We start from the raw sequence: 15,643 nt of genomic DNA, 5'->3' as shown, positions 1-15,643 counted from the left end.
CTTTTTCTCCTTCTGTTTTTTTTTCTTTTAATTCTTCTTGTGTTTTTCTTCATTTCCTCCTGCTTTTCATTTTTATTATTTTTTCTGGTTTGTCTTCTTCTCCTTGTTATTAATGATCTTGTTGTAGATGTTCTTTTTGGGGGAAGGGGAAATCGTGGCCTAATGGTTAGAGAGTTGACTCCTAACCCAAAGGTTGTGGGTTCGAGTCTCGGGCCGGCAATACCACAACTGAGGTGCCCTTGAGCAAGGCAACGAACCCCCCAACTGCTCCCCGGGCGCCGCAGCATAAATGGCTGCCCAATGCTCCGGGTGTGTGTGTTCACAGTGTGTGTGTGTTCACTGCTGTGTGTGTGCACTTTGGATGGGTTAAATACAGAGAACAAATTCTGAGTATGGGTCACGTCACTGTCACTTTGGTTCTTCTCCTCCTCCTCTTCTTCTCTGTATTATTATTATTATTATTATTATCATTATTACTCACCTGTGTGTTGTGCTTGTGTGTTAAAGAGTGGGCTGACTCCTCTTCACCTGGTGGCCCAGGAGGACAAAGTCAACGTAGCTGAAGTGTTGGTTAATCAGGGAGCTGCTGTTGATCCTGAGACCAAGGTACTGCAGCACTTTTCCACTGCCATAGCAAAAGTAGCTCTCTGACCTCTAGACTGTAGAGCTAATGTGAAATACACTACATGCCTCAGAGCAACACACACACGCAGTCTGGAGGTGGCGTCACGCCTTACTGCAGGGCGTCTTAACAAGGAGTGGCTGAAGGTCATTGGGTGCAGCTGTAGTGAGGGAGGGAGGAAGTGAGTCCTGTACACTGATCGATACTCCACACGGCACTCAGCACATACTGACTCTGAACACTAGACCCAGCAGGACACAAGAACAATCAGAGTGAGGAAGAAAAGGAAAGCTTCCTCACACACCACTGAAGATAAGAGAAGGTCTACACTCTCCTTACGCCCGGTGTCTCCTTCACACAACATATCGAGCAGGCGAGACATCAGCTGTGTGATAAAGAAAATACACCCTCAGAGCCATGCAGTCACCTTCTCTGATGATAAAACACACACCATATTGACACCCCCCCACACACACAAAATCACACACACACACACACAAAGAAAGACGTACACACAAACCAACACAGACACACATACACACAGATACACACCGACACACACACACTCACACACAAAGACATATACAAACACACACATACACAGACACACACACACCAACACACACACACCAACACACACAAACAAACGCACACAAACACACACACAAACACAGACACACACAAACACACACACCAACACACACACACCAATACACACAAACAAACACACACACATACCAGCACACAAACACAGACACACATACACACACACAAGCACACACACAAACACAGGACACTATTCCCACACACACACTTGTTTTTGAGTGATGGGAAGAAACAGTAGAGAGCCCCAGAGGAGACCCATGCAGACACACGAGAACGTTCACAGACTGTAACCCGAGCTCAAGATCGAACTGGAAACCCTGAAGCCGTGAGGCGGCAATGCTACCCACTGCATGCACTTAAGGACGGCTACTGCAACACACATGATGTTGCTCTGGAAATGATTCAGTATCATTATTTTAAGGAAGTCCATGGTGATCCTACAGCACCCCCTTTCTCTCAGCATACACAGTACAGGAGTTTGACCAGTTGTCTTTCACAATGTGCTCTAGTCAGTAAATGATATAAATTCAGTGAGTTCGGTTTAGATGAAACTGGCTAATTAAGTGCTGAATACTAGCACGTTTGTTAGAATAAATGTGAACCTTCACTTGACTGAAGGTGAAAAGTCATGCTGTAATGTAGAAGAGGGAAACAGGATGAAAAATTTATACAAGTGCATCCTGAAATAACTGGCTCACTAAGCGAATGGTGTAATCTTTCGTCTCTCTGTTTCACTCTTTCTCTCGCGTGATGCTGTCTGTAGATGGCGTATACTCCGCTGCATGTCGCCTGTCACTATGGCAACATAAAGATGGTGCACTTCCTCCTGAAGAACCAGGCTACGGTCAACGCTAAAACAAAGGTGATTAGAAATTATGACAGGTTAATGGTGTAATATTATGTGAGATGTTTATCATCGGTGACGTAACAATGTTCTGTTCTGGCTGTGTTCGTGCAGAACGGATACACTCCTCTACACCAGGCTGCACAGCAAGGCCACACACACGTCATTAACCTCCTCCTGCAGCACGGAGCCTCGCCCAACGAGCTGACACTGGTGAGTGGATACGGATCTGCATTCATGTGCTAGCAATAATAAAAAAAAATGGAAATGAGCTGTTTTTTCAGTAGGATAGCACAGTAAGCGCTATATAACAGCATCTACTCACAAGCTGTTAAAACCTTTCTACATTTTAGCAGTGCAAAACTCTTCGTACCAAGCCATCTAGAAAGAGAGAGAGGGAGAGAGAGAGTCTGAGAGAGAGAGCAAGGGAGAGTGTGTGTGAGAGAGAGGGAGGGAGAATGTGTGTGTGAGAGAGAGAGACAGAGAGAGAGGGAGGTAGAGTGTGTGTGAGACAGAGAGAGAGACAGACAGAGAGAGAGGGAAAGAGGGAGGGAGAGAGAGAGAGAGAGAGAGAGAGAGAGAGAGAGAGAGGGAGAGTGTGTGTGAGAGAGAAAGAGAGAGAGAGAGAGAGAGAGAGACAGACAGAGAGGGAGAGGGAGGGAGAGAGGGAGGGAGAGTGTGTGTGAGACAGAGAGAGATGGGGAGACAGACAGAGAGAGAGGGAAAGGGAGAGAGACAGGGAGAGAGAGAGAGTGTGAGAGAGAGAGGGGGAAGGAGTGTGTGTGTGAGAGAGAGAGAGAGAGAGAGAGAGAGAGAGAGAGAGAGAGACAGAGAGACAGAGACAGGGAGAGACAGGGAGAGACAGGGAGAGAGAGAGGGAGGGACAGTGTGTGTGAGACAGAGAGAGATGGAGAGACAGACAAAGAGAGAGGGAAAGGGAGAGAGACAGGGAGACAGAGAGTGTGAGAGAGAGGGGGGGAGGGAGAGTGTGTGTGTGTGAGAGAGAGAGGGAGAGAGAGAGAGAGAGACAGGGAGACAGAGAGAGACAGAGAGAGAGGGAGGGTGTGTGTGTGTGTGTGTGAGTGAGAGAGAGAGAGAGAGAGAGAGAGAGAGAGAGAGAGAGAGAGAGAGACTACAACAGTTACCAATATTTCCAGCTTTTAGTTATTAAAGAATGACATCATGTTGAAACTGAAGACAATGTGGAGCATCCACTGTACAGATCCACCTGAATGAGATGTTCCTATGGAAATAATAAGACATTAAAATGAGTGCATGGACTACAGCCACATCACACTAACTCTGTTTCCAGATCAGCCCTGAACACCAGTTACAGTACGATGATGGCTGATGATGGCTGTGGCGTTTGGTTTTGATGTTTATGATGTGATGTTGATGGCTTTTCACTTGTGTGCAGAATGGAAACACAGCTCTGTCCATCGCCAGGCGGCTGGGTTACATCTCAGTAGTGGACACCCTGAAGGTTGTGACTGAGGAGACCCTGACCACTATGGTGAGACTCCATGCTCTACACACATCCAAATCAAAGTAATACGAAAGAGAAACGAGCAGAACCTTAAAGAGAAGAGACTCTTACACATTACTGGTCCACAGTATTATGTAAAAGTATGGCAGAATGTAGCTGGCATATAGACATGTGCAGTAAAGTCTTGGGTTCATTTGGATTTAACCTTAATACTGAGCGACCACTACACTTCAGCTTTAACCCTTATTGAGACATGGGAACTGAACCGAGGTCACACAGGTGGATTTTAACTGGATGCTCTTTTTGTAGACGGTGACCGAGAAGCACAAGATAAATGTACCAGAAACAATGAACGAGGTTCTGGACATGTCTGATGATGAAGGTAAACCCTGTGCTATGAATATTAATAAAACAATAATGATTCATGCTTTAACTCAATTATATCAATGCCATTTTGACTGTAGATATGAATAGTTTTTGTTAATCCACTCACATGGTTATTCATCCTAACACTTCATGCTTAAATCACGCAGTTCGTAGAGCCAATGTCCCTGAAATGCTCAATGAGGACTATATGTCAGATGTTGAAGAAGGTATTTTTTGTTCGTTTTCTTTTTCTTTTGTCTACGGTCTTTTCACTCCTCACTCTAAACTAACAGACTTTCTTGACTCACCTTACTATTCTTTGTTGTTGTGCTTTTCTCCGGGTTATAATTTCATGCACGTTTTACACAAATGTTGCTTCTCTGCTGTATACTTTACATTATGCTGCTTTAAAGGTGGGGTCTCTGTTGTTTGAAAGCCAATGTTGACATTTGAAATCACCAAAACAAACACGCCCCCAACCCAAATGGGTCCCACTCCTGTATTTATAGCTCCGCCCACAAATACATACGTAACCCAGGCAACTAATGGAAAGAAATGTGTCTTTATCATAGCTGAAGGGAAGAACAATACGATTGCAGATAAACAAACAAGCAAAAATGACACACAAGCATAATCATGCAAAGGACGGCATATATTAGCTCTGTGAAACAAAGCAAAACCAACGTTACTCACCTATTGAGAAGGAAAAAAGCGCCTCGGCGTCTTAAGTAAAGTTTCCCAAGTCAGTAACTCCTGAGCTAAACGCTGTTACTAGCAAAACACGGTTGTAGCTGCGTCTCTACATTACTACGATAGAAAAGAGGTGTTATTTGTGTAGTAACAGTGTTTAGCTCAGGAGTTATTGACTCGGGAAACTCCAATCTGTGAATATGCGCCAACTTCCTGCTCCTTCAGTTCTCTCCATCGCTGGAAAGCTGATCCTATATTAACACGGTTCCTACTTCTTGCCTTATCGTAAGCCTTTCTTCACTTTCTTTCTTTGTTTTTTTTATCCTCCATGTCAATGTTAAAACCGCTTTCTTCTAATGTCACACATGCGCACTGAACACTCTCTCCACCCATATTGACAAGCCCCGCCCCTTTCTGCTCATTGGCTACACGTTAGTTTTGTTTTTGTTTTGTTTGTCGTCCCGACTCAGTTTTATGAAGCATTTCTCAAACATCGGCGACCCTACCTTTAAGGGGAAAGATTTCACACGTAGTTATCATTAGTGCATATTAGTGCTTTATCAGAGGTAGACACTGATCAACCATAACATTTAAACCACTGAATAACGTTGATGATCTCATTACAGTACACCTGTTAATGGGGTGGGATTTATTTACTGACAGATTTACAGTCAGTTGTAAAAGTTAATGTTGTGGAATCAGGGAAACTGGGTGTCTGTAAGGATCTGAGAAACTTAGTGATGACTAGATGCCTGCGTCACTATCGGGTCTTCTGAGGTGTTTTTGGTATGCAGTGATTAATATCTACCAAAAAAAGGACAAGGGCAATGTAACGATCAATCGATGTACAAAGCAGCCTTTTAAAGTCAAAATCGAGCCTGTTGTTTAACACTGGCTATACCGGTGCTCAGTGGCACTTCCTGTGATTAGTCTAACATTCGCAAAGAGTTCTGATTTAATAAGTAATGGTATTTACACATGAGTGGACAAATCAGTAACTGGACCATGCTGACATCATGTCTGGGAGAGATGTGTGTTATTTGTCCATCATGCTACATGTTCTGGGTAAGAAAGCTGAAGAACACACATTTTTAAACGTACACTACACTACACTACACTACACTACACTACACTAACCATTGTGTTTTAATGAAAACTCCCATTCTTATTTAGGCACAATACAAACAAGTTTGATAGCTGGAACATGTGCATCAATAAATAGATATAAATAAATATCCTGTATTTATTTCAGGTTTTCTGGACTATCAGATGCAGATTCTGTAATATATGTAATATAGCCATATGTTAGTGCTTTGGAGAACGGCATGACACTTCAGCAGTTACACACTGTTATGTAATATAAGATTAAAAATAACCACTCGCAGTCAATCTAGTGATAAGCAATAAGTTTCCAGTTTATTTTCATGTCTATAAAGAGTGCTTAAGCATCTACAGTATATACAATGCTATGTTAGTACGCTCTTACCTCAGACACAGTGCAAAAAAACTGTAGTGAGAGATACTGAACATATTCAGACCTATAAATGTTTAACATTAATACAGAACGTTAAAGGATATTCAGAGTCTGATATCAGTACAGGACAGTAAGTGATCATGATAAAATAAAGTGCAGTGCAACGGTGCTACACGACTCTGACTGGAGCACCTAGACGAATTAACAGCAGGCTGTAGATTTTTTTGCTGTAGCAATAGGGGTCTCTGAGGCACTGTTTTAGAGCCAGTGCACACTTTCATTACTCAAGTTCTTTTAAAGATAAACTAGTTGTATAAGTAAAAAAAACAACAACTCGGGAACCCTGTAATTTACCAAGCATTTTATTCAACAGAATGTGTTTACTGCCTCGAAAAAATACAGACTGTGCGTGTGTGCGTGTGTGCGTGTGCGTGTGTGTGTGTGTGGACTGCTGTGGAGTCTAGTTACTGATAACGGACACTTGTGCACCCCTGATTCCACTGACATAACTCGGATAGCTTCTCATTTACACGCTCCGAAATAAACCCCGTAAAGGTGGCCGGTGTGTTTGGACTCATTAGCGAACATTGGTGAATTCTCTGAATGCAAAAGCCTGGTGTAAGATTAAGTTTCGATGCTGTGATATTTAATCAAAGGGAAATAAACAGCATTTTACAATGGACGCAGTTAACAAAACTACCTAGGAGTTAGATACAAAAGGCTGTGGCTGAGAGACAGGTACTATATACAGGTCTCTTAGTGTCAGGTTAAGACTCTAACCGTAAACCTAGCTGAAAAACTGCCAGATACTTCCTCCAGCAGCAGTCTGAACAGCTCTCATGACGATCTGTAAATATAGATGTAGTAAGTGGTGATTTTGAAGGCTTAGATTGGCTACACTGGGTGTGAATGTGTGGTGAAATGCAATGGACTGGAGTTCCATTAAAATCCATCACAACCTTCATCAGAAGCTTGACTAGACTTGAATGTAGTAACGTAATGAATAAATGATCAAGTCGGCAGTTTGTTAAATGAACTAATGAAATGTCTCAGAAGGAGGTTTGTTTTGACAATCAGTAACATTCGTAATGCATCACAACTGCACAGAATAAAAAAACAAATCTGAATAAGACCCACCTTCAGGAGCAGGGCAGATGTTCTAAAGAACATTTCACTGGATGATGAGGTTCAGGGTTTGCCTACATGGGCTTGTTTTATTAAAAGGTTTGTATAAAATGTTTTTCCCAGAACAAAAACTAATAATGCATCACTGTCCATTTCAACCTTTAGAACTTTAACAATAACTAGTGACATTTTTACTCGAGTTTCATGTATAAATGTGATCTTTTTTTTAGTGACGTTGTCATGTGAATTAGAGAAAGCCGTGTATAAATTGATGTGTGTTGGAGTTTAGGTGGAGTTTGAATGCTGAAAGCTCTCATGATCCTTCCTGTGTAATAAAGGGGCCAGGGGCAGGTGGCTGTCGGTCCGTCATTCCGTCTCTCCCACCCGGCTGTGTGTCCTCCTGCTTGTAAAGGGGTTCTTTTGTTCTTTATTCTGTTCCTAAGAGTCGGATTACTGAGTATACCTAGTCCCCCAGAAACCCCCCACACTCTCATTCTCTATTGTGCCCCATAGTAGAGGGCATCGAGTCTCCAATCATAGAGGTCTGTACCACCCCTGCCGTGACCTCGGAATTGCTGTGCTCCCGCGCAATTCAAACTCTTGTCAGCAGCTAAGGGGTGTGTGTGTGTGTGTGAGAGAGAGATAGAGAGAGAGAGAGAGAGAGTGTGTGTGTGTGTGTGTGTGTGTGTGTGTGTGTGTGTGTGTGTGTGCGCACGCAGTGCAATGCGAGGGACTGTAGTTTTTCGGCCAGTCAGGGGGAAGGGACCGGGATACGCAGGATATTTGGACGCATCCGTACTGTGCGTTATTCTGGATTTGTTCTGACTTGAGCGTGTGGATTTGAAGTGGACGTATGGCATGAACAAGGAGGAAGTGGCCTTTGAAAAGGTAAAGAGACGCTGAAGGAGGGTCATGACCACTCGGCTGTGTAAGAGTTACTCTGAGAGCTGCTGCAGCTGCTGCTTGGGTTTGTTTACGGCGTTCAGGGCTGGTCTTGTACGATAGATTTAGCACTGCAGCACACGCATGGCAGCTCAGGCGAGAGAAAGCTGATCTGTGCAAGTGTGTGTGTGTGTGTGTGTGTGTGTGTGTGTGTGTGTGTGTGTGTGTGCGTGCACGTGTGTGTGTGCGTGTGTTCAGAGAGAGCTGTTCAGAAAGGTTTTGCTGACTGTTAAAGCTTGTGGTTGAAAGCCAGGCAGCTCGGAGGGCTAGTCAATGGTAGGTTTTTTTTTTTTTTTTTTTCTTTTTTCCATGACAGTGTGTGTGGGTGTGTGTGCGGGAAATTCTTTTATGTGAAGTAAACAGTGAATACGGGATAAAATGCGTGTGTGCGGCAGTAACAGTACAGCAGTAGAGGGTTTGTGGGGAGGGGTTGCTGTGGCGATGAGCAGCGGGGGAGCAGGATACGCTTTGTCACTGTCGGAATGCTGTCCCCCCTCCACACCAGCTTCTCTCTCTTTCTCTCTCTTTCTCTCTGGTGTGCACTTGCTCTAAATCTTTTCTTTAACCCTGTGAGTTACTTTACTGGTTGTGAACTTTGTGTTTATGAATGCTGGAGTTTACTGATTCTTACTCCTTTTGGTACAAGAAAGAATAAAAAATGCTCTACTAAATAAATAAGTAAATAAATAAACAGTTCCATGTCTCATTTACTGGGTACGAGTCATTTTAGGATTATACTCATCACTGTATACTGGATGCTTCCTGGACCAAGGTTTTACACTAAGTCTGTCTGGGTTTTAGGTGAGGACGTGATGTTAGGGGACACAGATAAGTACCTGGGTCCCCAGGACCTGCGAGAGCTAGGGGACGACTCCTTGCCTCAGGAAGGTTACGTGGGTTTCAGCATCGGAGCCCGATCTGGAAGGTAACACTGCTCCTCACACATATACACACTTATACTTCACCTTTCTTTCCCATGCATTCAAACTAAATGTGAGTTTGATTGTTACAGTGTTGTATAACACTGAGCTAAACATCTAAAGATAAAGTTCAGACCATAAAAAAGTTCCAACATGACAGAGGCTGCCATCATTAAAGACCTGATGAACTTCAGCATTAACACACCATAAATAATATAATAAGCATGTTAAGGTTCAGTGACAGATGTTTAATAAATACACCTGGATTTATGAAGGTTTATTGAATCTCATATCTAAAACTAAATAAAATGCCATTTACTAAATTTATTAAATTGACTCATTTTTTAATGCTGGAAATGTTTATTTATTGATCATCCATGAATAAAATGTGTAACCTACTTTATATATTAATTCTGAAGTTCAGGCTTTGTTCATTTAAACTAATTCATTAAATCGTCATCAATTAAAGGAACATTAATGTAGAACTGCAGAAAAGGAGCGGTTTCTAATCCGCTAGCTTCTTTCAGACACAATGTTTTCATGTTCGTGTCCTGTAGGGAAAGAGCACAGCATTCAGAGGTTTGACTCACGCAGACCTTGAGCTGAATGAATAGGATTTGTCCTGTTATCTCTTCTTTTTTCCTGATTGCTGGATTATTGGCAGCCTGGTCAATGTTTACACTGTTTCCTGGCTGCTGCTGCTGTCATACTCCACACTGGCTGAATGTCACAGTCACAAGGCTAATGTTTAACCTATACAGAGCTCAGTGTTACAAATCTGCCCAATACATCAAACTGGTATAATAATATACCGAAAGCATTAGACGGGATAAATCGGACTCGGTATCCATGAGCCCGTGATCTTATTAGTAAAACTGGATAAAAAAGTGATCATCTGCATGAATATTCTGCTCCAAACGCTCGGGTCAGTGCAAGCTCGGTTTTAATTCGGTCCTGTTTGATGCTAAGGAGCTCTGTTTCCTTTCAGTCCTCCATTTTAGCAGCATCTGCCAAATATCTGCTTGCTTCGCATGCTCTTAGACAGCACTGCAGCTCTCCTCTGTTTCCCCCGAGAGAGTGAGGTTTGTTGATAGAAATCCGCATGCTCATACTGAAACACTGTAAACCGCATTCTTTTACATCATGTTTTTTTAAAATCTTTTCGGGGATCCCACACGCTGAACGAAAGCTCGTTGAGAAGAGGAGCTCAGCAGGGTCTAAGAGTGTGTTGCGGTGCAACTGCAGAACATTAGGAGCTGCTGTCATTCAGCCACTGCATTTTGCTCTCGCTCTCTGATTCATTGCTTTCGATCTCCTCTGTCCCTCTTCTCTCCTTTCCTCCACCATACCGATTCCTTCTCATAGTCCTAGAGTCAGGTAAGAAGGCATGACTGTGGATCCCCCCCTCCTTCCTCGAGTCATTACGTCAAAGAAACACTCGTCTTGTAACATCCTTCATCTGTTTTCTGTTCATTTTAATAAGAAATTACAAACAAGTGCAAAATGTGCTGACGAATCAAGCCTGTGCTTTTATGACTCGTGAGAACTTGTCGATCTTTGGGTCGATCAACCTAAGTTCAGATTTCAGAGTCCAACTTACAATGTGCTTGCTGACATTTTAAAGGAACTCTGCCTGTCCTGAGCTCTTTGGCCTTTGCGCTTGCAAGGCTGTTATTATGTGTTGTTGTCGGTTTTTATGTGATTCCATTTTTTTCTTCTCATGTGGCTTCCAGGGTTCCGTGGAGTTCACAGACACAAACTTCCTGTTAAGAACTTTTCCATATTTTCCCGACTAATAATTTATTAGCTGTAAATTTACCTGTCGCTGGAAATTTACGGGCAGGTATTACATTGGCAGGGAGCACAGCTTAAATATAAGGCTCTGAATCGCCTCATCATACCGATTCCCACGGGACGGCGCACTAGCACATACTTTTATTACACGTGTGCAGGGAGCAAAAAGTTCAGTCTGGATGGAAAGTCACAACTCAGCGTGGCTTATTTTTAAGAAAGACCTCACCTCCTTTGCAGCTTCAAATGCCAATCTATTTCAGGGTCAGGATTCTGTAAGAGAATCCACAGACCCACTTACTGATGCTGCTCTCATGACTAACTTCTCTAATACAAAATATCTGAGAAAAAAAGGTTAATACAGATAACATGCGTATAGTCATAGCATTAGGTTGTCAGCCATTCCCACATGCTGCTCATTAGTCGCTCGCACTCATCTTTATTCTGCACATCAAGCGCTCTCTCCATTGTTTGACACTCGTGTGCTGTCGTTTTTCTTTTGAACTTTTGCGCCAGTTTCCCTGGAAGCTGCATGCAGTAACAGGTGTGTGTTTTATTTATTTTTTTGTGCGTGTGTATGTGTGTTTGTGTGTGTCTGTGTTTTGTGTTCATCTCATTGCCATGCCCCGCTCCCTCCCCTGTGCACTGTGTGTGATATACTGTGAATGCCAACAGCCTGCGCTCCTTCAGTTCGGATAGGTCCAACACACTGAACCGGAGCTCTTTCACCAGGGACAGCATGATGATCGAGGAGATCCTGGCACCCAGCAAGGACACGGTATGCCTTCTACACTCTCCATCCTGTTTTTATGTTCTTGTTGGCTTTATTTCAGAAGCTGAATTTACATTTGAGCTGTTCAGGAGAAGCAGGATTTATATGAACAGTGGAATATCAACAGGTTATTGTTCCATGGTGTTCAACCAAAGGCCTCAATTTTATAGCTTAGCAGCTTAGCAATGTTTAATTCCATGTTAAATTCATTGTTTCTGTAGCAACGACATACCCAGGGTCTTAAATAGCAGATAATTCAAAGACACATAAACAGTAAAAGTGTGTGTAATTGGTGTAATTAGATGTGGTGAAGAGAATTGATCACTACTGGAGATGGACTCCATGATGGAGAGCTTTTGAGGGTTTCTTAGTATCCGGAGTTTTTTCACTATAAATAGCTGAGAAATTGTCACGTTTGTTTGTCACACTTCTGCTCATGTTCTATTGCTATAAGAAATACTAAACTTATCACCTATTTTATAATCTATCATGATGCATCACACCACCCAGTGTTAATCTTTATTCTTCCTGATGTTTTTAATTTAGTAATTTATTCTCAGCCAGTTCCATCCCACCAGTTAGGTCTCCTTTAGCATGTAGCAGCTAACAATCTGGGAGGGTGAAGGCTATCATGTGCTTCCTCTGAGATATGTAAAGCCAGCTCAATGGCATCTTTTCACACTGCTGCTCATCCTGGAACATGGGGTTGTGTAACACATTCAGACAAAAGCACTACCCTTCTGCATACATGAGCTCACAGATGCCCGTGATGAAGTCTCGCTGTAATTAATAGTAGAAAATTGTTTTAATTCCAAACAAAAGGATGAAAGCTCTTCTGGTGCCCCTCTCTCTGGAGCCCCCAGTATTGATTATTATCCTCTAACAGCAACTCCCTGTTGTTTTATTTCTATTATACCACCCTTAGTCTTTATCCTAATATGTGCCATATGCATTAGCAAGCCATAGCCAAGATGTTTCTCCATCAAGGCTTGATTCAGCTCCAGCTACTTCATTTGGGCTATGTGCAGGAGCTGAACAATGTTCAAAAACCACACAATCCCAATCTCAAGGAACTTATGACTACAAGCACACTTTATTTATACAAGCACACAGTCATACAATCGAGAATCATCAAGAAATTTCTAAAATACTGCAGGATATGCTGTGTATAGTTCAGGAAGAACTTCATCCTTCATCATGATGATAGCAATAGGACACAATGCAGAACAATCTTGTCCTATATAAAAATAAATAATAAATCTATTACTATTGTGTACTATTCTTATATTCCTAGGGAGCAGTAGCCAGGTATGATAGATAAATGGTATTGAATTCATAAGCAAACAATAGGCATCTGTTATAAAGGCTTTTTAATTATTCAGAAGAATGCCTTTTATTATTATTTGAACGATCTCTTCAACAAAGAGCGCTCTAAACCACTGAACATTCTGGTTTCTCTCGTTCCCTTTCCTACGGCTCTATTCGGTAATCAGCGTTTACCTGAGGAACGTTACTCGTGTTCAGAGTCGGGTTATGAAGCTCAAATCATTGTCATGTTTTTGAACAACATATTCAAATAGTGTTGACAGATTTGTCTTTAATAGTGTGAATAGTGTGAGGTATTAAACAGACCGCTGTCTTTTAAACACACCCACAAAAAAAGAAATGATAGAATACATGAAGTGTGTTAAATATTTACATTTAAAAATTAAAAAAGACTAATATGAAGATGTACTGTATGAATAAGAGGATTAACCACTAACCAAGACTTGAAACATTGATCACTGACAATGTGGTTTAATTTAAATACGTGTTCTACATTCATCACTGAGCAGCTCCTAAAATAGCACTTGATCCAGCGCATCATATTCATTTAAACTGATTTCTTTTTATCAGAGGTTTTAGAGGGTGTCTTTGTTCAGCGCTGAATTGTATTTGTCATGTTCCACTCCACGGTTTTGCTTAATAGCTCATATGAAATAGACACTCAGGGCTTTAAGAATCACTAGTTTTTCAGTTTTTGTATAGCCTACACATCATTTCTAAAAAAGAAATAAATAAATAAATGTTTTTTGTCTTCAAAGTAAATGTTGATATCAAACCCATGTCTGCTCTCAGAGATGCTCTGTGTTTGTTCAGCTAAACACTAAAAGTTCTTGTAGTTTAAAAGTTCTGTGTAAATTCTGTGTAAGAAAGCATCTCACTGTCCTGTGCTCATTTTAAATCAGACTTTATACCATAAAATTTAAATGTCTGATTAGTTGGTTTTGAACCTCAGTGTTCCGGTAATGAGGGTTAATATCGTGTGCTGTCACAGGAGAACCTAAATCGAGGTCATGAACCTGTACAGTGTGTGCAGGATTTTACTGCACTTATAAATCACTGTGTAAATTTGTTCGTGTTAATTCAGTGCACTTTTCTAGTTTTTTTATTCATTCAGTGAATCAATAGTGGCATATTGATATATTCAACATCTGCTTTAAAGGTGGGGTGCACGTTGTTTGAGAAATGGTTCAGAAAACTGAGTCGGGCCGACAAACAAAACAAACTTGTAGCCAATGAGCAGAAAGGGGCGTGTCTTTGTCAATATGCGGCGAAGAGAGTGTTCAGTGCGTATGTCTGACATTAGCAGAAAGCGGTTGAAACATTGACATGGCGGATAAAAACGAAAAGGGACAAAAGGCTTACGATAAGGTAAGAAGCAGGACCCGTGTTAATATAGGATCAGCTTTCCAGCGCTGGAGAGAACTGAACGTCTTCCACGTGAAACAGAGCTAAACCTTTCACGGTACAACACACAGTACTACAAAAACACATTTGTATTACCATAGTATTACTCATTGAATTCATTTATTGATTAAAAATATCCCCTCAGCCAGCTGCCCCAGCAGGTTCCGCCATAATAGTTGCCTGGGTTACGTATGTATGTGTGGGGCAGAGCTATCAAAACAGGGGTGACACCCATTTGGGTTAGGGGCGTGTTTGTTTTGGTGATTTCAAATGTCAACATTGGCTTTCAAACATCGTGCACCGCGTCTTTAATTATTGACTGCTACTCACATGAGCTGATCAAATACAATAAGTCCAGTATCAGATTTGCATGCAGTTGAGATACACCTCTGTGTAGACATTAGTATATGTATACGATATGTACTGTATACTTCAGTCTATAGTTATAGTCATAGTTATGAGTTTTTTTTCCTAACGAGATCTCTGTGTTGAGCTCATTATGAGTGCTGATGAGTGTGTTTAAAACATTCTCTTCTTCTTTAAATGCTTCAGGCTGTCTGTAAAGCGATGCACTGCGTTGTTGAGCCCCATAATAAGGTATCCAGTTCAATGAAAGATGTAATATTATTTTACCAATCTTCAGCTCAAATGCAGGCAACTGTATTCTCATAGTGGCCATTTAATCACATGATGCCTGAATTCCCCCTGCTGTCCGAGAAGCACATGTTTATTTGCTGCTCTATGATTTGTCTCCTGGTTTTTAACTGCTTTAGACTATCCTTGACTTGCCATTATTTGCTTCAAGAAGTTTCAGTTCCCACTCTCCACTGTCCCTACAACCCGTTTTAAACATGCATGTGTTCTTTGGATGCTTTCTACCATCAGACACTGAGGTGATAAGTGTGTGCTTGAGATGCGAATTGCAATGTAGGCAGCACTTCTCAGCTCCACAACACTTACCTCCTAGTGCCGGTTTATTGCCATGCATTGACACTGAGTTTGTGTTTGCGGTTTACCACCCAAACACATTACTGACTGTTTGTGTGTGTGTGTGTTTGTGTGTGTGTGTGTGTGTGTTTTCTTACCCTCAGCATCTGGCTGTAGCTAAAGAGTATGACACTGACTCTCTGAGGCGATACAGTTGGACAGCAGACGCTCTGGACAACGTCAACTTGGTCTCCAGCCCTGTCCATTCAGGGTAAGATGTGCCTTGTGACATACAGCAAAAATTCTTTTGTTGGAATACAATTTATTTCATTTAACAGTTATTAGTTT

At 41.8% G+C, this 15,643-nt stretch overlaps 1 protein-coding gene across 11 annotated transcripts in view; it reads left to right on the top strand.

Annotated features, from left to right (window-relative positions):
• ank3b (ankyrin 3b) overlaps positions 1-15,643 on the top strand; it is a 142,659-nt gene that overhangs the window by 102,292 nt on the left and 24,724 nt on the right. For 7 of the 11 annotated variants that reach the window (XM_060863991.1, XM_060863994.1, XM_060863997.1 and 4 more), the window contains 9 exons: positions 508-606; positions 1,992-2,090; positions 2,187-2,285; positions 3,490-3,585; positions 3,868-3,940; positions 4,092-4,151; positions 8,957-9,080; positions 11,542-11,644; positions 15,460-15,566. In XM_060863991.1, coding sequence (XP_060719974.1) covers positions 508-606; positions 1,992-2,090; positions 2,187-2,285; positions 3,490-3,585; positions 3,868-3,940; positions 4,092-4,151; positions 8,957-9,080; positions 11,542-11,644; positions 15,460-15,566 — 860 coding nt within the window. The remainder of the gene's footprint in view (positions 1-507; positions 607-1,991; positions 2,091-2,186; positions 2,286-3,489; positions 3,586-3,867; positions 3,941-4,091; positions 4,152-8,956; positions 9,081-11,541; positions 11,645-15,459; positions 15,567-15,643) is intronic. The other 4 variants (XM_060863996.1, XM_060863999.1, XM_060863992.1 and 1 more) reach the window with 3 other exon arrangements.

Source organism: Tachysurus vachellii, chromosome 2 (assembly GCF_030014155.1).
Source record: "Tachysurus vachellii isolate PV-2020 chromosome 2, HZAU_Pvac_v1, whole genome shotgun sequence".
Classification (NCBI taxonomy): domain Eukaryota; kingdom Metazoa; phylum Chordata; class Actinopteri; order Siluriformes; family Bagridae; genus Tachysurus; species Tachysurus vachellii.
Note: the sequence above shows the minus strand (reverse complement) of the source record. Positions and strands in the feature narration are given on the sequence as shown.